Source organism: Chanos chanos, chromosome 15 (assembly GCF_902362185.1).
Source record: "Chanos chanos chromosome 15, fChaCha1.1, whole genome shotgun sequence".
In the NCBI taxonomy this organism is placed as follows: domain Eukaryota; kingdom Metazoa; phylum Chordata; class Actinopteri; order Gonorynchiformes; family Chanidae; genus Chanos; species Chanos chanos.
In genome coordinates, this window is record NC_044509.1 from 10,694,046 (window position 1) to 10,712,365 (window position 18,320).

Consider the following 18,320-nt stretch of genomic DNA (forward strand, 5'->3'; position numbering starts at 1 on the left):
GATGAGATAAGCTGGATGGGAGTGTAAACATCAGTGAGGATGGATGCTTTAGGTACTCCAGCGTGAAATCTTTTTTTTTTTTTTTTTTTTTTAATGCTCTGCCGAGCGGTTAAGGCTGAAGTCACGTGACCCCTTTCCGTTTCTTGTACTCTTCGATTCGGTATGCTAGGCACGACGGCCGCCCGACTCCTCATCCTCAAGCCTGGCGCATCCAGAGAGAGAGAGAGGGAGAGAGAGAGACAGAAAGAGAGAGAGACAGAAAGAGAGAGTAAGGAAGGGTGTGGGGGGGGGGCTTCCTTATCTGTGGCAGTCCAGGGGCAGGATAATCCTTACACCACACAATGAGAAGAAGCACACAAGAGCTTTCAGGCACTCACAGAGCTCCAAACTGTGTCTACCCACAAACTCTCAACACATTCATTACCATAAAAAGCATAAACTTTCACACTGCGGCACGCCGGAGACGCAACACAACTAAATTTACACATCACCGCATATGATAATGCTAAGACACAAACAGGAAACTCAGCGTTTACTGCAACAATTATTAAAACTGTAGGAGCTGCAGAAACTCACACAGCATACAGCACCAAATAAACACCAAAATAAATCAACAGCAAGATAATAACCAACGTATTATTAGAATAGCGCGTGCCAGAACTTACTCGAGAATATATCAACTAACAACGGACGACAATGCTAGAGTAGTGCATTTCTTAAATCAGCACAGCAGAGAGAGACAAAAAAGTACGCTTTTTAAAACCGTTCCTCAGAGTATAACACAGTCAAGGATTCGTTAACTCTAATAAACACGGTGACACAAACATGTAAAAGCTCATTAACTCAACACGATTCAAAGCACCGTGGCCGAGCAGGGAACGCAAAAAAAAACCCGCAAAAGTTTTCGCTCAGCATCACAACATGACACGTCAGAGACATGCAATGCTACCTTCACACTGTTTATTTCAGCTTTGGCATTGACGCTCTGCGGGGAACACGGCGGAGGAAAAACGACAGGCTGCGTAATGAACAGGGCAGCTGTCATTCCATTTCCCCTGTAAATCTAGTTCAGGTCTCTGCACTTGTCATTTGCTTTTTCCTGATTGTGTTAATCAGAGGACTGATAGATTGGGCTTGTCTAATTCCGAGATCTTCCATTTGAGGCTGAGTCATTAAAATTTTCTCTCTCTTTTTTTTTAGTTTTGCAAAAAAAAGAAAAAAAAAGTGCACAACGAGCTCAATCATATTTTTTTGAGTAGGTTTTTTTTTTGAGTAGGTTTTTTTTTTTGCCCTCTTTCTCATGGCTCGTTTATTTGGTTCGTATTCTGCCTGTCTTAGAAGTCATTTTTTTTTTTGGATAAACATGCCTGCTGAATGAATAAATGTAGATTTCAGAGGTGCTAAGTGTTCTGTGCTCTGTTGGTGTTTAGGGGGTTGGTCGGTGCTTTGCCGTTGCGTTGGGAGCGCGGTGGTCAGGGTTGTTGTGTGTGTGAGCGGTCTGGTTCTATCAGTCCATTGATCGTCTCTAATCTGGTTTTGGCCACCCAGCACAGAAAGCTTCCCTCTGGCGTTAATTATGTTTCCCTGCGATTTACATCAGAGTCCAGCCCCCCTGACTAATCAAATCTGATTTAGCTCTTCCCCCTAGTGTGGCTGGCTCACCCTATCAGATATATTGAGTATGTGTCAGCGACGTGCCTCTTTTCTCCTGGTCGCGCTTTGCACTGTCCAGGCCAAAGCAGGGCGGAATCCAATCCTTTCAGAGCGAAGAACCAGCAGGCCCACCTCAAACCAGTCCAGCTTGATAAGTCCTGTCCCAGTACCCTTTATCCACCTTGATCCACCTGGCTGCCTGAGAAGATCAATCCAGGATGAGTAAAGATATTGACCTAGCAGTTTCTGTGGCCTTGCTCTGATGCGGTTTGGCCTGGTTAACTGAGAAAACTAGCGTTTTTGGGGTTTTTTTTTCCTTTTTTTTCTCTTTTTTTTCCGTCAAGGTGGTGGACTTGGTACATCTTCTTTTTTTTTGCGGCCTGGTTGTTAGATAGAAAGCTGAGAAGTCTGGTCGGATTTTTTTCGATGCCTTTGCGCTCTGGAATGAGCTATATGCTGGTGAAAAATGCCTCCTCCGAGAAGTTTCATCGGGGGAGCGTGCCGAATCTTATGCCCCCTCCGCGGACGGACATCCCAGGGCCCAGACCTTTGCGCAAGAGGCTCTCCGTGGACGTTCTCAAGGGTCGCTCGCCGGACGCGGGCCCCATCAAATGGCCGTCGCTTCTCACCGTCTGCAAATGGAAGCAGAGTCTAACAGAGCGACTGCTGAAGAGACATCGAAAAAGCTGCTCGCAGGTGAGCACATACTAGAAGTTTCTCCACTCTGTCCTTTATGCCTTGCCGAAAAGAGTTGCTCTGGGATAGAACAAGCAGGACCAGACCAGAAGCAGAAGAAGCCCATCCTTCTAGGCCTGTGTGAAAGTTGGATCTTTATGATGTTATGGGTATCCATCATTCACAGCCTCTCAGAGTGTGGTCGTTTGGTGATATACCATAAAACTTTTTAACAGTCTCTCTAACGACACATACAAATCAGCCATTTCAGCGCTTCTCTTCATTAGGTAATGCTTTGATGATAGCGGGCCAGTCTCTTAGGAAGAAAGCTGCCTTCCCCATTAGTTATTTTTATTGAACTGTTGAGAGTGTTTCATAACTTTTGAAATTGCTTACGTTTCCTGGCACTCTCCCAGAGCCATACACTCTAGTAGCTTTCAAACATTAGTCTCTGAAACACTGAGGTATCTGAAAAGAAAAAAAAAGGTCTAGTGCATATATGAATGATGACCTTAATCGCAGTTTAGACGTCTGTTATTTTTGAGCAAGCTGATTGATAGGCTCATTGCTTTAAGTGCAGCGTCACTGTTTTGAAATCCTGCCGTTTACGTCATACCCTCGTGCAATTATCATAATTCTTGGAAAAACTCAACCAAAATATTTTGATACTTTATCCGCTGTGAAGTTAACTTTCTCTGAAAGTTAGCAAAGAAAATGTATTGAAATATAACATTAATGAATACGTTACAGGATCAACAATAGACTTAAACTGGCCTCAGATGACACACTACAGCTCAAACTCAAACGGCGTCGTGTGTGATGGGGATGGAGTTGGAATACGTGAGGAGCAGGGGAGGCTGTGTCAGACAGGCAATGAGCTCTGACAGCTGGAGGCTGCACAGGTCTGTGACCCCTGCGGCATAGAGACGGGGCTTAGATGGCCCACACCTCATCCAGATAATGTATTCTGTAAATAACGATTAGAGACGATGAGGATGATGATGATGAAGATGATGACAATGATGTTCACGATGATGATGGTGATGGTGATGATGATGATGATGATGATGATGATGATGATGAAGATGACAATTAACATGGTGTCGGGGTATGCTATCCCGAGGAGCTCTCTCGTTGGGCGTGACCCTCTTATCATTCCGTTCATGGCAAAAAAAAAAAAAGAAAAAAAGAAAGCCTCCAATCAGCAAAGACATCACTGCCGAGGATTCCAGCAGCTCACCTTTGCCTCTTGTCATTAAATTATAATCAACTCTCCATTTGCCATGCAGTCCTTTAAATATCCCTCTGCTACTGAGGTCTGCCTGCCCCAGCATAATGAAATTACTTAGACCCAGGTGGGATGGTTCATTTCAACCTGCACGACTTCATCCATTATTCACATACCTGGCTTGGCCATTAAGACCTGGGTCAGGTCACTGCTGCTGTCAGACCTGAGATCCAATCAGTCCTGATCAGGGTAGAGCGCTTTGAACTCTGTGGTTCTCCCCTGGTTAAAAGTTTTGACTCTTCTCATAAGAGATAGGCGGGAATCTGCGCTGTCTGTGCATGTCCAGTCTGTTTAATTGTGATTACTAGCTCAGAATCTCGTAGCTTTTTCACAGAGCACCTTTCTTTAGATAGTTACTGGTAAAAAAAATTTTTAGAGACTAATAAATGAACAGACAAACTGGCAAGGATGTCATCATGTTCTGTCTGGGGTGCTGTTGTTTATTTGTCCATTTATTAATGATTTTGTTGCCGTTGTTGTTGTTGTTGTTGTTGTTGTTGTTGTTGTTGTTGTGTCATGGTCAGTTTTCAACGAAGTCTTTGTTTCAGACACAAGTGGGCCTTTTGCAGTGAGGCAGGACAATTTGAGGGTATGTTCTGTACTGCACTTCAGACAGAATTTTGAGAAATGGATCTCTCTTGTGTTGGTCAACACAAAGACATCTATATATCGAATCACAAGTGCCACCTTGTGGCTCTTATGGGAATCACAACAATGTCTTTGTTTTTAGAGATTCATCCTTCATTACTCAGGCTTGTAATATTGCGCACCAGTGTTTGAAAATTCAAGTCGAACAGAACAACTCAAGAGCTCTGCACCCACACATCAGATTAATCTCGACAATCGTTCACCGAACCCTTGGTTAGTGAAATGCCGACCTATGGTGGATATATATTGTAAAGCAAAGCTAGGGTTAGGTTTAGTTTAGTTGACAGCATAGCACAGCAGAGATTTTATAAGGTTGAGCCGGTGCTCATTTCCACACTCCATTCTATTATCACTAAATCTGATAGTCCATCGCCGTAATACTTTAGTGGGTCTCTGCAATGGTGGTATTCGTGATCAGATTCATAAATCCTTTCATAAATTCTTTTTCATGGGTATTTAAGCCCAGCGCTGCTTGTCTTATGCGCCCTGTGTCATTCTGTCAGTGAGGCAATAGCGGCCGAGTGATCTGAGGTTGTGACTGTTCTATCTCCTCAGTCCCGGGGAAAGATGGTCTCTCCGCTCCGTAATGGCTTTTCAGCCAAGCAGCAAATGACCTGTCACACGCTGACAGACTCAATCACCTGTTTACCTTTCCCGGGTCAAGTGTTCAAGCGTGTGTGCGTGTGTGTGTGTGTGTGTGTGGTGTGTGCGAATGAATGGAGGTACAGTAAGTACTGGGAGTAGTCTTACATCTCTAGTGTTGGACGTTTAGTTGTCCCCAGAGGACCTGCTTCAGCCCCTGCTGTGAGTCACACAGTGGATTTGATCCATGGCTGGTTCTGCGGGGTCACTGTTTTATGTAAGCTTCTCAACAGTGAGTTTAAGGGGTGGGGTGGGTGTGTGTGGGTGTGTGTGTGTGTGTGGGCGGGGGGGGGGGTGTTATCTTATATTTTATTATGCATTTTACACATGATCGCAACGTACCTCACAGGTTTAAAAGAAGAAGAGCAAACACTTTGGAAAAAAAAGTTAGTTTTGAGTTTTGATATAAGCAGAATCTCCTTAAGCAGAATCACTTTCACTCCCTGTTATGAAAATGACGGCACTTAGTGTAACTGTTCTGTCATTTGAAGATGGTTGGAATGAGTTTAAAGTGAGTGTGTCTCTCTATGCTGTTTCTTTTCTTTTCCTTGAAAACAGCTACAGACTAACTGTGAAACATTTCTAAGAGTCACAGAAAACTCCTTGCTAGTTATCTAGAGGGTTCCATTTCCAGTGCCTTTTTCGGAGAGTCATCTTTCTTAGAGCCTTTGAACAGGGGGGAACAAACTTGAAACTGTGCGTGTTCGCAGGAGTTGGCGTGTTTTAAGGGCGCATATTTTTGTGTGTGTTTAAGTAATCACAGTATTCACCAGAGAGTGCCATGAGAGTCCAATCAAACTGAAGAGATATTCCAGAATGTAACAATGTCTGCAACTTGAGTGCTTTTACAAGAGCTCCAAAATTGAATGTCTCAATACTGAATCTCTTTTTCTCTCTCTCATTCTTATTCTCTCTCTCTCTTTCTCTCTCTCTCTCTCTCTCTCTCTCTCTTTCTTTCTTGTCCTCTCTAAAAGTAAAAAGAGGAAAAATAATTTGTCAGTCATAGATTGCATATGGTGATGAATTGTGGACCTCAGGCAAACGCAGTGTTGGAGAAAATGGGAAAAGAGAATGCTAATACAGTGCTGGACTGTTTTGTTGTCACTTACAAATTCACAATTATATTGAGTTTTTTTCGTGCGTGCGTGCGTGCGTGCGTGCGTGCCTGCGTGCGTGCGTGCATGCGCATGCGTCTGCGTGTGTTGAAAGAGCAAGATTCTTCCTCATCTGTCAAGGTCCAAATCAGAATGGAACACATCAGGCATAACATACAGGGGTGGCGTTACGCTTCAATAAGTTACCCAGCTTCAGACCATCCTCCATGCTTTTTATCTGCCGCAAAAAATCTCGCTTTTGGATTTTAAACAGCTGTGCAATCCGCCACCAAGTCCTCCCGCGAAATACGGAAATTGAAAATCAGAAATTGACAATCTTACAGCTAAATGAAACACTTCCTCCATCACGCTAGAGCCCAGACCAGACTTAAGGTGAACGGTGCTGTAGTATCTTTGTGTTTCTGCTGTAGGTGCCCTTGAGATGTGTGAGGGGGAAACGACGCCAGACCCAGCCGTTCAGAGCGCTCTCGTCCCCTGCTCCTCTCAGGCCCCCGAGGGCCCTCGTTATGTTCACTGTGCATTGGCAGCTCTCGTCAGTGACCGGTGTTTTATTAAAACACGCAAAAGGCTTTAGCCTGCTTATTATTACCCAGTTATTTTCACTCTTTATTTCATAGCCTCTGAAGGCTTATGCACAAAAATTGTGTTATTTTAATTATCTAACCGTCTGAGTGATGAATGCAGATACAGTTCGGGTGCAGTACCTTCCGCGTTTCAGACAACAAAACGTTAGGTATTTGACTCTGAGGGCTTTCTGAGATCTGAGGTAAAGTTTAACATGTGTAGGTTCAAGTAAACAACACGCTTTATTTGCCTGTTTATTTATTCATTCAGTGATATCATGTTGGATTTAGTGAAAGAAAAATGATTTTCTCGTATATTGCATTCGTCTGGCCTGTGGTGCAGAGAAGTATTGGTTTGAAATAGTGATGGGGGTAAACTGCAGTGAGAATGAATTGCTTACATGCAGGGCTTTGCTCTTATAAAGGTCTCATTGAAGCTCTGTCTGGAATAAAATAAAAAAAGCACCTCTTCATCTCTCACTGGGATCACACACATTTTCAATTCTTCAAGTGTTGCCATGGATACGCCTTACGCAGCTGCTTTTTCAAGTGTCTTTGTTTGTCATTCTGCCAGTTCTGATGAGTTACTCTCAGTCAGAAAATGGCGTTCACTCCGAGAACATGGGCCAGAGGCAAATACTGACCCCTTACACATGCATGAACACACACACTCACACACTCACACACACACACACACACACACATACACACACACACACCATACACACACACACACACACACACACACACACACCATACACACAGGCACTGTGCAACAAGGCCTGTAATGGAACTGCTGGAGTGTTGAAATCGCAGATGAACTTTCAGTTCGTAACCTCCAGGTTCCTCTCATTATATGCTGCTGGTTGCAGTTACGAAATTATGGCTCATTCTCCTTGGTTACTCAGCCCCCCCCACCCCCCCCCCACCCAAAAAAAAGCTTTCAGCGTCCGCTATTGTATTAAAACAATAGAGGTGATTGGTGAGGAATCTCTTGATTTATCTCTATTTATTCATTGATAGTGTGTGTGTGTGTGTGGACATGTGTGTAAGCGAGAGACTGCGTATAACAGGTTTGTAGGTGGATATGTGTTTCTGTATGGTCTTTAAATGAAGAGATGGTTTAAGGATGTGTCATAAAAGAAGATGAGGACAGACTGCTCTGCAGTAAAGCAAGATGCTGCTCTTATATACGGAGTCACTGACTACCACACAATTATTTACCCACAAACAGCCTGGCCACTTAACCTCACACTCACTGTGTAGAGCCCTCCAGCTGCGCTAGTACGTCAGCAGACGCTTAAATAGCCTTTAACACTCAGGGAAGCGGTGAACTAATGGAAGGGGGGAAAAAAAAGGGAAGATATGGTTTGGACAATAAAAGGTACTATGAAAAAAAAAAGATTAAACTGGGCTTTGATATCAGAGGGGTAATTTTCAGCCGCGTTGGTAAACTGGTAAATGATCACACGCAGTGTGGAAAAAGTTACTGGTGTTTTCAAAGTAGACATTTTTTTCACTCCCCCCTCACAGCTCTGTATCATTTCTGAACACACAAAACTATGACACGGTTACACTGTGGGCGTTTTTCCAGTAGGTGGAGTAATTGACTATGGAAGATTTTTTAGCAGCAATAAAGAGCTTTGGAAGTGACTCTAATGTGACTGTATGATTTAGCTTGAGAGGTTTAGCATCACTTAGTCTAAGTCAGTGCCTCCTTGTTTTGATTGAAACTGACTGGTCTGGTTTATAAATAGACACGTTATTGAATTAGGACGACTTGATGACTAATGTACTGTACATTATGCGGTTGTGTGGGGGTCTTTGTTTTCCAGTTTGGTGCATTCTTGTACCTCCTGTCACTGGGTCGTTTATCGATGGAACTTGTCAGTTTGATTTAAGCACAAGGTATCACATTAGTCTCCAGCATAATCTTATTTGTGTGTGTGTGTGTGTGTGTGGGGCATCATCAAAACAGTGAGCCTCCGTATTACACAACTGCATCTTACTTATTCCTGTACTGTGGTATGTAATGTGAAATACTTTTTGTTAATAGTATGGAAGCTAATCTATCTTTCTGTGTTTTCATGTGTGCTCTTCCAAAGATGCAATCACAAGTAAAAGTACAGAGATTGTTTTTTTTTAGGAAGGGCGAAAATGCTCCGTGTAAATGCTCTTTATGCTCCTTATCAGAACACGTTTGTGATACTGTCTGGTTGCTTTAGAGTGTCAGCACAAAGGACCTTTTCACGCTTTTCAACGTGTCTAAATGGTAAATGACCTTATTAAAAACAAACAAATAAACATTAAAGATCATTGGTTGTTCTGGTATTAAGGAAATGGTGACAAGTTTAGTATCAGGAAGCTTTGCTGTAACAAAGAGCGGAGATTTGCTTTCTGAACTCTATTAAGATATGTCTGCTTTGTTTCTAGTTTTAATAGAGTTCTAGTCCTGTCTAATATCACAAGTGGATCTTGCTGATTGGTGGAAACAATTTCTCGCCAAAACGCCTCTAAGTCTGTTGCATTGACACACGCCATGAAAAGCAATACAGGGGAGGTTAAGCTCTCTGCAGAACTAGGTGGGGTGCAGTAAAATTCAGCTGGGTCAAACCCCATGTATCGTCATCAATACATGTTACACATTAGCTGTTAACCAGTCGTTTGTAATTCAGCATGCAAGGTGGAAGTGTAGTGCTTCAGTCAGTGTTTGATTTAAAGGGTTTATAGTTTCAGCAGTGGACTCTTGTCCTCAGCTGCGTCTATAATGCCTGTGCCTGGGGCAGGAGATGCTGTCAAGTTGTCCTGTAAGTTGAGTCATCTGTTGATAAAGAGCTACCAGCAAACAAACAGCAAAGCACAGTGGCCCACACTGTGCCCCCCTCCTCCCCTTTCTCTCTCTCTCTCTCTCTCTCTCTCTCTCTCACTCTCTGTCTTTCTCTTTCTTTCTCTCTCTCTCTCTCTCTCACCCACCCCCTTTCCACTGCTGCTGCCACTGCTGTTCCTGCCTTTTTCACACCATCCCCAGCTAACACAGCGTCAGCATCAGAGCACAGAGGCACATACACGCACGCACGCACACACACACACACATACACACACACTCACTCACTCACTCACTCTCTCACACACACACACACACGCACACACACACACACACACACGCTTTCCACTCAGTCTAGAGAGAGCACGCTGCTCACACACAGCCTAAAGGACCGCCTCTTTCTCTCCGTCGCTGACTGAACTCAAGCAAAGAGAGAGGAAGAGAGATAGAGGAGAGAGGGAGAAGGAGAAAGAGAGAGAGAGAGAGAGAAAAATAGAGAGCGTGTAGGCAGGATGACTGCCTACCTGAACAAACAGCAGAGCTGCTGCGTGGAGGTAGCCCAGGGCAGGGGCGGCGATCGGGGAATGGCCGGAGAGCCCTGCTCCTGCAGCTGGCAGCACGAACCTCACGTTTACTACCACGGTTCTCCTTCCCTGTCCACCCTGCCCCGACAACGAGCCAAACTGATGGCCACGCGCTCGGAGAGCTCCTGGAGGAGCCCCAGCAGAACCATGCTGCGCACCAAAGGAGGCAGCTGCGACCTGTGGGCAGAGTGCGGCTGCCCCCACAGCTGGCAGGACCCTTACCAGGTAAAGCAGGCGGGGACGGGGGGCGCAAAAGAGCGGATTACGTACGCGAACCCCCAAACAACGAGGAGCGCGTATTCGGTTGTTATTTTTGGTTTGTTTCTTTCTTTCTTTCTTTCTTTGCCCGACTCATTTAGAATGAATGAGCGTCACGTGAAGGTATCAGTGAGTGCGATAGCTAGAGCAGCGGTGCTGAATTCTGATTGTACCTGATGTCTCTAAACTTTGGCTGGGAGTGTCTAGTAAATCAGAGAACTACAGATGCACAGTATATACAGTAAAGTAAAAGGGAGTTTGTTTTTGGCACAGGAGGTAGAAATACTATATGCTTAACGTGTGTATATATTTGCCTCTGTGAAGTCTAGTGGCTTCTCTGTGTAAAAGTTGTCACACACAGGTTACACAGCCCTTGCTGGGAGAGCAGGGCTCGTGAACGGAGAGAAATGAAGCATTTCTTGTCTCTGTGCTTATGGGGTCTCCTGTGTAATAGCAGTGCTCTGGTGTGCAAAAGGGACAGGGCTATTTGCAAAGCTCTTTCCATTCGCTCAGTGCTACTAAAGCACTTTTGTCTTGTGTGTGTGTGTGTATGTGTGTGTATGTGTGTGTGTGTGTGTGTGTGTGTGTGTATGTATGTGTGTGTGTGTGTGTGTGTGTGTGTGTGTTAGGGTCTCTAAGCTGTACAATGCTGTTTTAAAGGTCGAGCTTCGGGCGGCTGGAAGTAACCGTGATGGTGAATTTAAAATGACTCCGTGTGTCATGGAGGAACTTAGTCTCTATGCGCTGGTACAGATGGGGGGCTGGGGGTGGGATGGGGGGGGGGGCGGTTGGTAGGGTGCAGTGTTGGTGTGTATGTGTGTGGGGGGGGGGGGGGGGGGGGGCGATATGTTGAGGCTCAGCTGCTCAAGACAGGGCGATGAGGGGAGAGTGCAAAATGGCTCTGAATCAAGCTAGACCAGGACTGTTCAGCTGGCCACTATTTTTGGCTTCATCTCCCCATTTACTCTCTTTTTCTGTTTTTTTCCCCCCTTTTACACACACACACACACACACACAAACACCCTCATCCTCTCTGCACTTTGTTAAATTGCAGTGTTTGTTGAGCACTTGGCATTGAAAAACCATATCATCCTTCATTCTATTAAGGCAATGGGGAAAATGTTTGCTTGGTTGAGCATTCTCATTAGACGTATTTAACATTAGTTAATTGCTTCATAGGAGTCGTTGTTCACATATTTGATCTGTGATACATCAGCTTTGTGTGTATTTTGATTCATAACCTTTAAGATCTGATATCTCATTATCATAATCTATTTTCTCTGAGATGTAAAGAAAGGCAGAGTATGGTTTCATTAGATGTTGAAATAGCTCTTTTTACATCAGCTTTTCTCTGATACAAGTTGGATGCTGGATCATTAAAAATGACACAAGTATTGATGAACCGTGATCTAATGCTGACAGGCAGTGATTGCTTGTGATGCTGGACAGTCTATCATAGCACTGATGATCAAGGTTAGGGCACTACAACATGATCACCCCCCCCCCCCACCCCCCACCCCACAAACCTCCCCAAAAGGAGCCACCTGATAGATGGAGCTTGACAAGGAATCAAGGACAAGGAACTAAATGCAGGAGACTTTGGGTTTGAATCATCACTGGATCAGAGTCATTGAACTCCACTGACCAATCAACAGTCAGCCACGAGATCTGATCTCAGCCAAGTGGTATAGATGGAAAGTGTTCCCTCCTTGTTAGCCGGTCGCATTCTGACACGGCCTGGCATGCATTAGCAGAAACACACACACACAAACACACACAAACATGCACATGCAAATCACTGTTGTCACTCTCCTCATGAGACTAAAACATACCTCAGTGGGGTGTGTTTGTGTGTGTGTGTGTGTGTGTGTGTGTGTTTTTTCCTGTAGAGCCAACCTTACACCTCACTCGTTTAGTTTCCCTTGGGTTGTGTTGTTTACTGTTGTGTATGTGTTGTGTTTATTTTTATTTTTTATTTATTTATTTGTTTTTTGGTTTTTTTTTACATATGAACAAATGCTCATGAATTATTGACTGTTGTACCATGCACTATACATAGTTTCTGCCCTAAATAATTGAGCAGAGTAAACTGGAGCACAAGCTTCAACTGAAAAGCACAGCTACAGATGTGTTCTGAGTCACCCAAAAAGCACTATTTATACCCAAAAGTTGTTTCACAGGTCACCTGTCAAATGAACGCATGTCCTTTAATGACTTCCATCGCTAAACTTAACCCTCACTTTGAAAAGTACTTCTTCATTGCTGTAGAAATAACTAGCATAGGCATTAAACACTTTTCAATCAAATGGCACTAAAATATGTGTTATTGTACCTTGAAAGATAAGACATAATTCTGTCGCATATCTTTACCGTTTTTTTTTTTCCTTTCTTCAAATGAGCAGCTCCTTTTGCGAGAATTCTCTTTGTTAGAAACGTGAGTTGTAATTACTTAGCCCAATGTACTTATGAACGCATAATTAACCTCTTTTCTGATGGTTCCTCCCAGCTGAATCAAACACATTGTGTCTGTACTCTCTGTGATACAGAACAGATGTGTTTCCTGCCCTGCCAAGAGCAGATAGGTGAGGGAGAGTCTGGTTAATGACATTCTTAATGCCAAAGCTATTTACATCAGCGCTTTTCCTACGCGGCCATACACCGGAGATGGAAACTTGGATCTGTCAGTATTTCAGAGTTAACAAACAGCTAAGAGACCTTACAGGAAACTCAGTGAATCAAAGGGGGTCACACCGTAATCACAACCTTCACAATTAATGTATGAAAACATAACTAATTTCATTCCACCAGTCCTTAGTAATACGGGCAGCGCGTAATGCTGAAAAGGCATAAGGATCTTTTTTTGAAAAGTTGTGACCCAGTTTGGCTCCTCCGAAAAACCCTCAAGGTATTCGCTCAGTGTATTTTTGTTGCTACTTTTTTTTTTTTCTTTCCTCATTGAGCTATGGAGGAACTCCTGCTTTCTACCAAAATAAAAAAAAAAAAGAGAGAGAAAAAGAAAAAGAAAAAAAAAGAAAAGGAAAAACATGCCATACACGTACACGGTCAGGGGAAATGAGTTGAACATAAGCCTGAACAAAGCCATTTTCTGAAGGGCTTGTGTCAGAAAATAAGGAAAGAACTATCGTGTTTGTGCTATAGACGGTAGATAAAAAGTTAAGAGAAAAAAAAAAAGTCAAGTATTTTTTGAAAAAGCGTGCATTTACGATGTGATTATTGTATGTAGATGGGCTACACAGCCTTGCTGAGACAATGATTGTATGTAGACTGTTACTTTAACCGTTTGATTAGAGCGACGTCATCATTTGAAATGCATTGATACTTAGGGATCAGAGCACATGTGATTTTGCTGCATTTCTGCCAATAACTGGATTATGGCCCACACAGGTATGATATCATACTCAACCCCCTCTAAAGGGTGCTTTGAGTTGAGAGGGAGTGTTTGACTTGATTAACAGATTTATCAGATTAGTGTGGTACAAACTGTTATATCTCTCTCTACACACTGGTTGCCCCATGGTGCCCCCCCACCCCATCACAAAGCATCTGTAAACCCCCAGCCTTATAGAAAATATTTTGGATTAATTCAGACACGAGGGAAAGAGGTTCCAAATGTGTGGTCAATATGATTTTTTTTTTCTATTTACCACAATTTGCAATGGTTTGTAACTGAAGTCTCCCTCATAGCCACATCAAACAGGGAAGACAAAAACTACTAGACACATACTGTCTAATCCATGTGACACAGCTCTCATGCTACAGGCAATGTGGTAACGTCAAGCATTGCAAACAGACTTGAAGATCCTTCACCGTTCGTGACGCTACATGATCTGTCAGTTTGTCACTGTGAGAAAAAAAAAAAAAAAAGAGGAGGTTTTGCTGTCTCACTTTCTCCCAGAGACCAGATGCCCCAAAGCTGAAATCTCAACCGCGGAGTCAAGCACAATACTGTCAGCGTTCTGCCGTAATTAAGCAGAGAAAATTAATTATATCAAACTGTTGATTTTGAAAGATTTTCTATGAAATAATGAAGTAATCCGTTAGACCGCAGAAAGGGCTATCCAGATATTGTTGTATACAATTAATAATAATAATAATAAAAAAAATGTTTTGTCCATTACTTTACTTTACTTTGAAATGATGCCTTTCAGCTGAGAAGATGCATGCCGGCTGTCAGCGTGAATAAACGCAATTTTACTCCAAATGTCATGGCTCCCGATAAGTAATGAAGCTATGACACAATTTATTCCAAAACTCTGATTAGGCTTAATGCCCCGTCTCGTGTCTTTGCCTTGATAAAATATTCAAATTTCCCCTCTCTTTGAAGTCAACCTCAGACGGCATTTAATAGGAAAAAAAAAAAAAACATGAACTGTAGTTCCTGGTGGTTTATGGAATGAGCAAATTGAAATATGTATTATCGCCAACATGCCTGTTCTCAGGCAGACCTTGCTTATTTGCCTTATGGAGAAATAATCAGCTCTAAATGCAGTGCATCAATATCATGTTCTTTAAATTATAAAATAATATGGAAATGTACCATAGTGAGATTAACACATTTTGCATGGTATATTGCCTACCATAGCATTAGAAAATATGCATGGTTTATTAAAACTTTGAGAACATCTGTGAAGTCGTCCTTGCACTCAGGGAAGGGTCTTGCAAGGCCAAAACAGAAAAAGGAAACTTCCTGAATACAATAGCTTAGTAGTTCTTTACAGCAAAAGACTTGAAATTATCTTCATTTAATCTGTTTGACTCCCAGTGGAATTATATGTATTCTACATATAATCTCCCTGAGATTATCAACAGAGGAGATTTCAACCTAGGATCATTCTCTGGGGTTATCCACAAAGGATTGTGCTTATGTGCAAGTTCAGTGTCCTGACGCTAGATTGCCACAAATATCATTTTTAGATTACCAGTGCCGTTGATGTTGCTGTTTGGGCAAAATTGTTTATTTCAAAGGATTTGTAGCGTGTAATGGCCCCATTTTCCTAATCTTGTTGGAGTATCAGTGCTCTGCCCGTTCATCCAGGGAAATGCGTTTGTTTGGCTTTCTTTCCTCTGTGCTGTGGTTTTCTTTATTTATTCCTTTCCTGAAAAATGTCACATTCTGAAATACCTTTTTAATGATCTCTCATCACTTTTTTATGTTTTCTTTCTTTCTTTTTTTTTTCTTTTCTTTTCTTTTTTTTTTTTACTTTGAACCCGTGTAACCTTTGTTCCAGCACCCCTTTGAGACTTGCGTTTGTTCGGTTTCTTGCCGACTGAAGAAACAGCAGAATTAAATTGAATAATGAGATGAGATGAGAGTACACTTTAATGTATGCATGAGTTAACATCCCGTACATAATGAACTCCTTAAAAATCACGGCAGCGGGGTGTTTGTGATAGGTCTTTGGTGAATTAATCTCCTCCTGCGCTGTGCATTCAAACACCTTCCGCTCTAATCAGTATCCCCTGATTGAAACCGTCGCTCTGAAGACTTGAAATCCATTAATGCATTAAGGAGCAATGCACTGTAAGTGGAAACCGTCTCACTTGCTAGGATTGATTTCCCTCCGAACAACAAATCTACCCTGCCTCGTACCAGCTTTTGTTAGGCTAAACACATCTGAAGCGAGGCTTACGGGTTTATGGTTTTGGGGGAAAAAAAAAGAATGTTGTAAACACACGTTGCTTACATTTTATGTATGCAGTCTCTGACTGTCGGTCACAGCCTGTTGTTAGCCGCCTTGCGTTAGCATGTCTATCACTTTAGCCGACCTCTTGTTTCATGTATGAGGGAGATTCAGTGCAAACTTTCCTTCTCTGTGTGAGATTTTGTGCCTTGGCACTATGCAGCAGTCTATGAAGGCACTGACTGAAAGTTAAGGGTGACTCTCTTCCCTAACACTTAGCCAGCCAGAGGAGAAACCTGCTAAATTTCCTTAGTTGAATTATTTCTAGATATGATCCATGTCTAGAAATAATCCACAGGCCTCAGCTGTTGTTAAATGGCTGTGAATACCAGTGGTTGGATTTTCACACTTCAAAAGCGTTGGTTTAATCTCAGCATGTTTTTGATAGCGGTCGTTTATTGATCAGCTCATTATGTTGTTTGTTGAAAAGATGAACAGTCAGCCCCTCACTCCTTCTGCTGTCAGTACACAGACAGGAAAACACTGCCTCAACTGTTTTTCTGGTCGTTTTTATGACAGTTTGAAAGGTTCATAGTCTCTGCCATGTGTCCAAAGCCACAGTGGCCTTTGCTGCCTGCAAGAAATCAATACAACACGATACAAAATAATACAATACGATACGATACAATACAATACAATACAATACAAAACAAAACAGTACAAAACAATGCAATACAGCACAATTCACTGGCAAAAGAGAAATATTGTCATTTGTTACACATGTCATACAGGGTTTAGCTGTAGGTCATTTCATGTCCTAAAATGTGTTAGTTGTGGCTTTGGGGATTTAGTCACCAGCAGACTGCTGTGTGTTGCTGTTGTGGGTTAAGAGCACTGTCCTTTCAGTTAAATCAATCCGGGAGCAGGTTGTGCAAGCTGGGAGGATTTTAAGGCGGACTTGGCCCAAATCTGGCATGAAAGCTGCAACGTCTGAGTGGTGTAATCAGGCCCAGCATCTGTGCAGTGCTGCTCCGCGTTCATTGTCAGAGCATGAGTTCGGTCAGCAGGAACACAGCAACACGCAGGACAGCATCAGAACCGCTTCTCATCCAGGAGGACCAGGGTGCATTATATACACACACACACACACACGCTTATTCTAAAGTATACACCAGAAATTTAGTATTTGCTCATGAAAGTATCATTGCTTCTTGCTACATGTTGTTTATTGGTGATTGGGTATAACCTGTTTATTGATGCTGTCTTTTTTCTTTTTTTTGGTGGGGGGGGGGGTGTCAATAGTTCTTACTTCCTAACCAGCCATCTATTTCGTCTCTGTGTTGTGTTGGCATTGTTTGTATACGTGTGTATTGTGTTTCGGTGTCTGCCGGTGTCAGATGTTTTTGCTTATTGTCTTTTGCCATATTGGAACTCTGGTTTATCAATATGGCATCATACTGAGGTGCATCCAGCGTACTCTCGTACACTGTACATGCTCCGTATCCATTAATAGAAAGTAGGACAATGAGTGTATGAGTTCGGGCATCTCCGTCCCTCTCTGATCTTTATCTCTCCCTTCTCTCTTTTTCTCTTTAACAGGCAAGCCCTGCCCCAATTATAGTCAACACGGAGACTTTGGAAACTGTACCTTACGTAAGTTACCTTTTTTTCCTTCCTCTGCCCCCCCCCCCCCCCCCCCCCCTTGTTTCGTATTGTTTTAATTCGATACGTGTTATACGTTGCATACTTAACGCCCCAACTACTTTACAAGTCCACGCCCAGCTCTCCCATCCTGACAAGATTGATGTCAACAGAGTATATGCTGTGTATGTTATCTATAACACAGAGTGGATGCTTAGTCGTGCTATGAGAGAGACTGAGCTGGGTTAAGAGACAGTTGCATTTGTGTTTGTTTTATGTATCTGGAACACAGCGTGTTTGAGCAAAAGCAGACAGGGTAACAACTCTTAACTGTCAGTGAGTTGTCACAAGTTAAACCAACAATACAAGCCCGTTCAAGACAAGAGCTTTGGTAGTCTGGGGTTTTCGGGATGGTATTTGGCGCGTTTCTTTCACGGTCGCCGTGGCTGTTGGTCGTTGCGAAGCAGAGATCCGGGTTCCTCTTGGATGTGGTGTTTATCTGCATGCAGATAAAGAGAAGGGAGAGACAGAGAGCGTATCAGACAGTCTGCGTGGTTAGTGAACAGGTAGTCGCATAGGAGAGAATAAGCCAATAAATCAAAGTAACAAAGGCAATTATGCTGTCAGCATGGCTCTAATATCTGCACACGGGAGGCTTCAAATCCTATCAGATCTCTACCGCAGAACAGCTCAGGAAAACAAAGCAAAAACTTTTACTGCATCATTTTACCATGGAGTGCTTGTGGCTCTAGCTAAAGCTGTAGAGTGTGCATCCAACCCTGTATGG

At 42.9% G+C, this 18,320-nt stretch overlaps 1 protein-coding gene across 1 annotated transcript in view; it reads left to right on the forward strand.

Annotated features, from left to right (window-relative positions):
- dlg2 (discs, large homolog 2 (Drosophila)) overlaps positions 1–18,320 on the forward strand; it is a 164,894-nt gene that overhangs the window by 85,569 nt on the left and 61,005 nt on the right. The window contains exon 6 of the mRNA XM_030792097.1: positions 17,492–17,545. Within this exon, the coding sequence (XP_030647957.1) occupies positions 17,492–17,545 (54 nt within the window). The remainder of the gene's footprint in view (positions 1–17,491; positions 17,546–18,320) is intronic.